At 39.5% G+C, this 10,193-nt stretch overlaps 1 protein-coding gene across 1 annotated transcript in view; it reads left to right on the forward strand.

Moving 5' to 3' along the window:
• LOC101848324 (synaptic vesicle 2-related protein) overlaps positions 1-10,163 on the forward strand; it is a gene marked incomplete in the record, with an annotated part of 40,420 nt that extends 30,257 nt beyond the window's left edge. The window contains 3 exon segments of the mRNA XM_013088708.2: positions 3,478-3,567; positions 5,283-5,396; positions 8,394-10,163. Coding sequence (XP_012944162.2) covers positions 3,478-3,567; positions 5,283-5,396; positions 8,394-8,426 — 237 coding nt within the window.
• Positions 10,164-10,193: the final 30 nt, after the last annotated feature.

Consider the following 10,193-nt stretch of genomic DNA (forward strand, 5'->3'; position numbering starts at 1 on the left):
CACAAAACAAACCCAACAAGATCAACTAAACACCCCGCACCCCCGCACAAGAAACAACAACAACAAAACAAACAACATGAATAATCCAAACGAACAACAACAACAACAACAACAACAACAACAACAACAACAAAAACCCCAACAAACAACAAAACAACAACAACCAAAAAAATCGAAACAACAGTATGATAAATTAATAAAATGCAAATATGTAACACTAATTATACCATAAAGTATACCACAAACAATAAATATGAGGCAGCGTGGTGGAATCAGGCTCTCGTCAAAATAATCAAACTGAAGAAACTTGCATTTTTCTGCAGATGTGTGAATTTTTATCAAATTTTTGTTTTTTGGCTCAACATCTTTCATGCCCATTAAAGAACTCATTTCTGAGTGGCTTTTTCGGAAAAAAACGTTGATTAAAGACACAAAAAAGTAAATTTTCAGTTGACCTGGACTCTTGAGCTGAGGAAATAACTAATCTTTGGCTACCATTTTCTCACTAATTCTACCTCTGAAAACAGGTGACCCCACCTCCTTCATTCGCAAATATCTCGACTTCTATTCAAGATAAATGGATATTTTTTCATCGAAATAAAGACAAGTGAACAAGCTATACGATGATACCAATATCTCTACATGCCCAAAAATTGACGAGAGCCTGATTTCACCACGATGCCTCACTGATTATTTAACGAGCCACTCATCATTAATAAATACTGCACGACTCAGAAAATATAATTTATCCGTCTTGGACGTCCAACCCACTCTCAGGGTATAAAGAATCTTTTTAGGATGACTCACATCATATTATTATATTAGTGTAAGTTGTTTGACGAAAATGTTCTATGGTAATATACCGGCAGTGTATATGGTGCAGCAGCTGTATAGGACGTTTCACTGTCGCACGCAGATGTCATGAGTTCGATCCCCAATTTGGGAGTTTTAAAAAGAATGGAATAGTTCTAAATTTTGTTGGGACTTTGTGTCCTCTTAATCTGGATAGACTCTGACATGAAGGGTCGAAGCAGCCTAAAACCTATATTAGAGTCGATTAGGGCTTAAAACACACAACTATACCATTACAATTGCAATGACAATGATATATTATTATGGTAATACATAATATATGATTTCAATTATGGTTAGCTTGTCACCTGACCTGAAAGGAATCATGTGGTCATGCGTCGAATTATACAGCCAGTTTATAGGTTCACAACGCGTCGCTTTTTTCTCGCCCATAACAGCCCCTATCGATTTTGTTTCGCATTACTGGCCTACTAAAGCAACATCACTTGGCTGGCATTGTCATATTGGGACGAAGTGTACCGAGAAATTTGTTTCAAAACTCCTGCAGTTATTATCTACAGTACGTTTCGTTTTTGTAAAGTGTTTTACGGCGCTCGCAACTGCATAAGGTCATATGAGCGCGCGGCACACACCTAATATTTTCAGTTGGTAGGAAATTTTGAATTTTGCCCGGGTGGCGGCCGAAGCCTACTCTTATCGATTTTAGACCACCAAGGGATCTTTAACGTGCGCAACTTGCCACGGGCCCTCCGAGATTTTTCGCCCTTGTCCGAGAAGGCTAGGTGTAGATCTTTCCTACCAGAAGATCAGGGGTGTGGCAGAAAGACAGCAGTTAGGAGGAGTCAAGGAGTAGCAGTAGAAAGGCTGCAGAAAGAGTCAGGAGCCCAGAGGAGGGGGCAAAGGAGGTGAGGGGGTAGGGGCAGAAAGTGGAAATGAAAGCAGACAACAGAACATTGCCAGAGAGCAGGAAAGGAGGTGAAAGGAGACAATTTTAGAGAAGAAAATGTTTCGGTCGCTACCCGGATTCGAACCCGGGACCTTTGAATGAGAGGCCAACACCTTAACCTCTATGCTTCGAGAGCCCTCATCTACAGTACAGTAAAGTTGCCAACATTTGCCCTGACAGTTTTAAACACTAAGTTGGGTATGTGTGACAAGTGTCTCTGCTGTATGCGGTAAAGTGGTCTGCCGTCGTACGTAGAAGACTTGACTTCAATTCTTACATGGGGAGGTTTTTCTTAATAGAGTGTCTTCGTCTGACGACTTGGAGGGAGGTTATTATTTCCCTCTCAGCCCGGGCTTGCCCTCACATATAGGACCGAAGCAGCCCACTTAATAGAGTGTCTTCGTCTGACGACTTGGAGGGAGGTTATTATTTCCCTCTCAGCCCGGGCTTGCCCTCACATATAGGAAGCAGCCCACTTAATAGAGTGTCTTCGTCTGACGACGACTTGGAGGGAGGTTATTATATCCCTCTCAGCCCGGGCTTGCCCTCACATATAGGACCGAAGCAGCCCACTTAATAGAGTGTCTTCGTCTGACGACTTGGAAGGAGGTTATTATTTCCCTCTCAGCCCGGGCTTGCCCTCACATATAGGACCGAAGCAGCCCACTTACTAAATTATCGAAATCGTATCAATGGAGGCGTAAAATACCTACAATTAATTTTTCATTAACAGAGACACATCGTGAAGCACCAGCCGGCCTCGATATTTTCAAGACTTTTCAAAATGCAACCCCCCCCCCCCCCCTCAATTAATTGTTTTTAAAAATCCGACAACGAACAACATCGGTGATGGGTTAAAGGGCACAAATTCCAACAGCTAGGTGATAATTATATTTGAAAAGGTCTTTTAACATTCTGCTCGTTTACATTTCAGCCTACTCAAGGAATAAGTCACTTCTGTCACATTTTGTCTCTACGCTCAATCATATTATAATTTCAGTTGACGTCCGTCCTATCCTCTGGTAAGAATTCTCCTGTAATTGTGTGATTTGGACTTACGCGTTAATTGAAAATCATATTTGTGGGTGGCTGGCAGGAGTTGCAGGTGCTCAGATGTTGTTTGTTCCTTTTTCTTATCAAGCACCTATTGGCTGTATTTTTCCTCTTCCTTGTCTTCGTATGTTATTCTCTAGTGACACCTTTAAACTTTGGCACTTATATATGACCGCCTTGTGTTGCAAGCGTTGAGAAACTTTTAATACATCTTTTTAAAATTTCAAAAGAATATTTTGTGGTAGCCCACATAATTAAGTTGAATGGTACGCATCTGCATAAAGAATATATAAGAAAATCTAGGTTCAATTCTCCGTGTGGGTAGGTTTTTTTTAACCCTCTCCATCTGTCGGCAGGCGTTGTATCTGTGTCAGCCTGGGTTGCCCCTGGCAGTCAAAGTCGAAGCAACCCGCCTCCTAATCGATGTACTTGGCTGCTTTGATGGTTTTGTTTGGTTGAGTAAAGAGAAGCACATCGGCACGATGATGGTCATAGCTAGGAAAAAGCAAGACCGACAGACAGACAGAAACAACAGAGGGAAAGTAAAGACTTGCTTTGATACTTGATGGGGGCGTAAAATCCTTGTAAAGAATCATCAGATCACTACTTTGTTTTCTGTATTTCCCCATGTTTGAACCCGTGCCCTCTGTTCTCTCTATGTCCAGGTGTACCCCACACACATCCGCTCTCTGGGCATGGGTTTCGGGAGCGGTTTGTCTCGGATAGGAGCATTACTTACGCCCTATCTGGCACAGGTGAGGATGAGAAAGGCTTAGTTTTTGTTTTGTTTTGTTCCGTTTTGCTTTATTTGGTTTTTGCTTTTGGATTTTTTTTTTTAACATGTTTTTGTTCAAGTCACGAGTAATAGGTGTTAGTTAGTTAGTTAGTATAGGGTTTTACGGCGCACGCAACTGCATAAGGTCATGTGAGCGCACGAAACACAAGTTAGTTTTGTTCACAACAATTTACTGTACGGCTGGCTCGGGTCAGTAGTCAAATCTTAAAAATGTTAAAATGTTTAAAAATCAGCGTAAATATATATATATATATTTTTTTTCGATCTAAAACAATTTTTCTAGTTAACATAACATTTTTAAATAATACCAATTTCACTTTATAATTAGCCATAAAGGCCAATGGCCTTCATAAAATTCAAAATTCTGCTGGGACCAAAGACGGAAAAAATGTCTTGCAATTTCTTGCATTTATAATATTTCCTTCGGATCTCTCCAAAGTCTAGGTAATAGGTGTCTAAGAAAATTTTGCCTTTCCGGGCTATACTTGTTTCGTACCTCGAAGTTTGTACAGACAAGGGATAGATATCTTTTAGATTTGCTAAGGGAAGAAACAGTTTTCTTGATGGCTCATTGAGAAATTACTTTTTTAAAGCAAAGATAGTTTATATTAGATACAGTTGAGAAAGAATAATTATTCCTTAAATTACCATAGACGCAAGAAAAAGAAAAAACCCCCCCAAAACCCAAAGACAAAATGACCACGATTTAAAAAACATTCCTAGGTGAACATATGTGGTCCTTCAGCCGGGTCACTTCAAAATGAATTCTTTATTGAATCATTGAACCGATTTTCCAATGAAATAGAGGCCCAGACCAAGTGCTTTTGTTTCCGAAACAAAATGCAATTTCAAAACACATCCCAAACAACAGGACAATGTGTAGATATTTACCACTCACAACCCCAGAATTACAAAGTTCTACTGCTCAGTACCTAGATCTAGTTTTGAGAAATTTGACGTTAAAAATTTTGAGTTGTACAATGTCAACAATCTTTTTCGAAAGCAATTCTTTGAATATCTTGATAAAGACTCCGACTATTCTTATGATTTTGACAGAGCAAATAGAGCATTAAATTTGTTTTAAGACCTCGTCTTTTTAGTAACTCAAAATGGCTAAAAATGTCAGAACTTTGTAATTCTAAGGTAGCGACATGCTATTCCTCAGAAAACTTCAGACGTACCATATTATTACATGTATATCATTGCGTATAAGATGGAACTTTTAAAACCTAAAAAACGGAGGCTTCAAAGTCTTTCCATGTCTTATCCATGAGATACGAAACCAGAAATGACTGCTCCATCGCACACTGTTGATTAGATCTTATGGTACTGACGAAAAAAATGGTTAATAACAAAAAAACAAACTTTGATTCGTTTTGTTTTGAAGCTTGGTTATTAATTTAATGAAAACTCCACCAACAAATATGATGGCGCTTGACATGATATATTCTTTGAGTTTTGTCCGATTAACATATTTACTCCAATGTTCTGGCTCTCCTCAAGTCTACGTGTTTTAACCACACATCCGTCCTACATGCGATGACAATAAATATAATACAGTACCAGTACTCATTATTTGTATTGTTCAGTGATTATTATGACAGCTCAGACATGCCCACCTCTTTTCCTCCATCTCCTAATCCCTACTTCCACCTCCCCCCCTCCCCTTCCCAGGTGGGCACAGAAAAGAACGCTTACATCGGCATCAACGGTTACGTCCTGTTTGGTATCATCACTATATGTCTGGTTCTCGCCCTCCCTATAGAGACTAAAGGTCGCTCTATGCAGGTCAGTACTGTTTAGTTTAGAATATTTTTGACCAGCGTTTGCTGAGGATAGGCACTTCTCCGTCACCTGCAGAACATCCGAGTTCACTTCCTATGTGAAGAGGATTTTTAATTAAGCGTCTCGGTATTTCTGCTGGCACGTTGTATCCCTCTCAGCATGAATTGGCCCTCCCCAATAGGCACAGTCAAAGTCCGCCTCCTATTTAATCTAAATTGTCTTAATCTAAATTGTTTGTTGGCTCGTTTGAACAACGAGAAGCACGTCGACACAGTACATGTAACAGTCGTTTAGCGCAGGGAAAGAGAAAGGCAGAAAGGGACAAACAACAGCAGGAGAGAAAAAAAAATAGAACCTACCAGTGGTGCCCTTTAAACCATCAACGATGAAACAGATTTCTCATAAGGGACACATAAGAAGACATTCTGAAATCAGATTAATATTTATTCAATGTGATGTCCATTGATGTGACCTATAGTTACCAAAATCGAAGATGTAGTAATAGATCTTGCAATATGGCAAAGCCTAAACATGCCGAATTGACTTCATCTCATCATGAGCTTGCCCTAGTTTGCTTCTGACTAACCTCTAACAGTTCTTTAATTCGTTTCATCATTTCTGTTGAGCGAGCTTCTCCTCCAGGTGTCAGGCCTGGAGCAGACATTGACGATTATGGTCCCCCTTTCCTTCCCATTGTCTGTCTACTTGATCTGCTCGGTTTTTCTCGTTGTGTTATTCTTTGCAAAGCAGCTAAGGCCATCTGTGTATGTTCTTGGTCTTCCTATCTTATTATTCCCCTCTCTCTCTGTCCACACAGCAGCAGTTTCTTTAGTCCATCTGATCTATCTTTGTGGCCAAGGAATATTAATAGTCTTTTTTCTGATAGTTCTGATTATGGATCTCTAACTTCCTGCCCTTTTTTGGAGCACTTCTCTGTTTGTTTTCCTCTCAGTCCATGAGATTGTGCGTATTTTTTTTAAATACTACATTTCAGCAGCCCCCTCGTCTTCTCTCGGTGTCATTGTTTAGAATTCAGCTCTCGCATCCATAAAAGGATTGACCATACGTACGCTTTCAATGTTCTTACTTTTGTGTTCACTGTTGTTATGTTGCTACTTGAGAGGATAGGTTTAATCTCGTTGAAAGTTTCTATAGATATTGCGATTCTCTTTTTAAAAAAATCTGTGCGTCGATTTTTGCATTTTTGGTGTAATTTTGCAGTCAAGGTATATATTGACCTGTTCTATTCTTTTGTTCTTACATGTGATTCTGCAAACTGGAATTCAGCAGTTTTCTTATATCGCATGCATTCAGTTTCCTTGGTGTTCAAAAGTAGGCCCTTATCTGTGCTTTCCTCTGTCAATTAGTTCTAATTTCTTGGAGCTTATTGGGAAATATGTTACGGAAATATTGTCTAATTCTTTAACTTCCTTTTTATAAAAACCGAAGTCTCAAAATTCAACAGCTGCTAAAGTTACACGCTCTTACTTCTTTAAGAAATGTTCAGCTAATTCAGCGATGAAATTTTAGAACCTATTTTACTCCTAGGGGCTAGATCTATATTACATAGAATGAGAAAAATGAGAAAAAAGGAAAAGATTTTGAAAAATAGCATCACTTTAAACACTATAGTGCGATCAAAAGTGCGTGGGGCAACTTATTGTCCATATCTCCTCAACCATCCAACATGAACTCTCCAGCTTTTACGCAGTGATTTGTATCTCTTTGTCTTAACAGCAGATCAATGTTTTTGTAGATCTATTCTAGAGAATTCCTTAGCGAATACTAATAGAAAATCTCAGTCTGTTGATTCTACAGATTTTTAAAAGTTTATGGCTGGGACAATATTGCTTTTAAACGCAAGTTCGTCTTTTTTTTCTAATTACTAGATTATATTTATTGAGCGCATGTTTTGAAAACTTTTAGTTCAAAGAAGTGTTCACTATAAAATATATTTTTTTAACTGTTCTAGATTTGCCACGTAAAAGTATCATTGGTGAGCTGTGACGTAGGCCATATGCATACGGTACGCAAAATGTATAGGAGAAGCGGGTAGTGCTGTAAACAATTCCATTTTCCGCGTGAAGGAGATTTATAGTACTTTATATAAATTATTTATGAGAAAAGTTTTAAAAGCTAACCTCAACTGTTTTGGAAAAATATGATTAAGTTTAGACAAATTTGTACAAACTGGTGTGTCAAGTATGGGTGACATTGATTCACACGTTAAAATATTCGAGGATAGACAAGTTGCGCCACGAATTTTTGACCGCACTATAGGACTGTACAGTTGACAAATATTGCATAGCATTATTTGTGGCTCTAAAGATCTATACAAGAAGTAAGGCTGTTGGGCCAGCAGCCAAAAAGTTTGTGACAGTGGAAAAGACGTTTTATTTAAATTTTCCCCACTTCATCAAGGTGGAAATGCGTCCTCGTACCCAGCTATAGACAGTGAAATATTTTGCCATTAAAATAGCATGTCTGAGAGATGTAGGGTCTGCTTAGGGTATAGCCGTAGAAATCTTTGTAAAGTGCATAAAACATGCAGTAGAGCATGTATAATATGCTTACATAAATGCTGCCATTATCAATACACTGTGATGATGATGATGATGATGATGATGATGATGATGATGATGATGATGATGATGACGATGATAATGATGATGATGATGATGATGATGATGATGATGATGATGATGCCTTAAAATTCATAAAATACCAAGTCGCCATATAAGACCTACTTCTTGTTTTTTCTTTTTGTACATACAACTTCGAGGGGTTCGAGCGTCCGCTCTGTCCGACGTTGTGTCCTTGGGAAAGCACTTTACAGGATTTTCCCACTTGGCTTGGTCCTTTCGGAGATGGACGTTGTCTTTTAGGTCCCGCCTCTTAAATAACCTAATTGTGTTGAAAGGGGTGCTAAACCTATATCATTTAACCATTTTTATTTCTACAACAACGATTACGATTGTTACTTTTGCTGTACCTTTTCAGGACACGGAGGAGTACACTGAGCTAGACAACTGACCACTGATCACTGTCCACTGTCCCGCCAACAAAATGAGGACAAATTTCGCCATTGGATGGTAGACAAACGTTACCGAACACAGACGTGACGTCAGTAGTGGACGCCATGACGTCAGTCACTGACCAGAGAGATCACACTGACCGCTTCTCTGACTGATACACAAACTGATACACTCATCGATACTCTCATCGATACTCTCATCGATATAACCGATACATTGACAGAGCGCTCATATGACCTTATGCAGTTGCGAGAACCATAAAACACTTACCAAAAATAACATGCACACACACACTGACCGATGTACTCACCGATATATAGAGCGATACTCCGACCGACACTCTGACCCATACACTGACCCATACACTGACCGATATACTGACGATATACTGACCGATATACTGACGATATACTGACCGATAACCTGACCGACCATTGGACGGTGGACGAGTGTCATCAACAACAGACGTGACACACTAGACCAACACACTGACCATTGCACTGACCAATAATATACTCATCGACATAGAGAACAACACACCGACCGACACACTGACCATTGCACTGACCGATACACTGATCGACACAGGGAACAACACACCGACCGACACACTGACCATTGCACTGACCGATACACTGATCGACACAGGGAACAACACACCGACCGACACACTGACCCACACGAAGACTGACACAAACACACTCACCGACGCGCTAACTGATACACTGACGGGAAAATCGACACAATGACCGATACACTTATCTGTACACTAATAGATACATGTGCTCCGAAACAACGACGGATGTCCTCACCGACACGATATACAAAGCGACCGACATTATGATCAACACTCTGACACACTGTCTGGTACAATGATCAACGCATCTACCGACATACGTACCGATACATTGACCAAAATGTCCGATTGTTTCTATATATCCCCTGTGAAGGAAAGATGAGACATGGATTTTTCTCGCTCTCCCTTACAACAAAGCACCATCTTCTTCCACATTCAAAGCGTGACTGAGTACTGCTTGGAATCAAAAGGTTGTAGACTAGATTCCAGAAACGTGTTCTTACTTGACCATTGGAAGATCGAGCTGGGAATTATAATAATTATAATAATACAACTTCAATTTCCAACTTTTAGGAAGTTAAATCACGACTGTTGAGTTTGTTGAAAAGTTTTTCCATTTAGAGACCAAACAAATTTTTTAAAAATGTACTAACTATGGTTACAGCCCGTGTTTCGTAGAATTTCAAATGCACTCTGTATTACCTCTTGTTTTCGCGGCGGATTTCAGTGCTTTCGAGGAAATTTACGCCAAAATCGGAGAAGTGAAGGGAGTACAACTTACAAAATTGCACGATTCTGGCGACATGTATGTAGAACATATTATATTTATGACAATGAAAATGTCGAAAATCGAAAAAGGGGACTTAATGAATTAATTGTGACTCACTGTGGTGAAAACAGGCGCTCTTCTAAATAATGGAATCAAAGAAACCGGCATTGTCCTGCTCGTTTGGCAATTTTGATCATGTGTTTCTTCTCAGCCACTTTTATTTTAATTTGCAAAATCATTTCTATGTGAATTTCACTAAAACACACAAAAGGCCTTGGTCAAAGGCACAAAAAAGTGAAATTGTAGTTTTCAAGGGCATTAAAGGTAATATTATTATGATGGATGTCACCAAACTTTGGCGGTAATCTTCTCGCTAATTTTACTTCGGAAACCAGCGACACCCCCCCCCCCCCCCCTTT

Source organism: Aplysia californica, unplaced genomic scaffold (genome assembly GCF_000002075.1).
Source record: "Aplysia californica isolate F4 #8 unplaced genomic scaffold, AplCal3.0 scaffold00794, whole genome shotgun sequence".
NCBI classification, from domain to species: Eukaryota; Metazoa; Mollusca; class Gastropoda; order Aplysiida; family Aplysiidae; genus Aplysia; species Aplysia californica.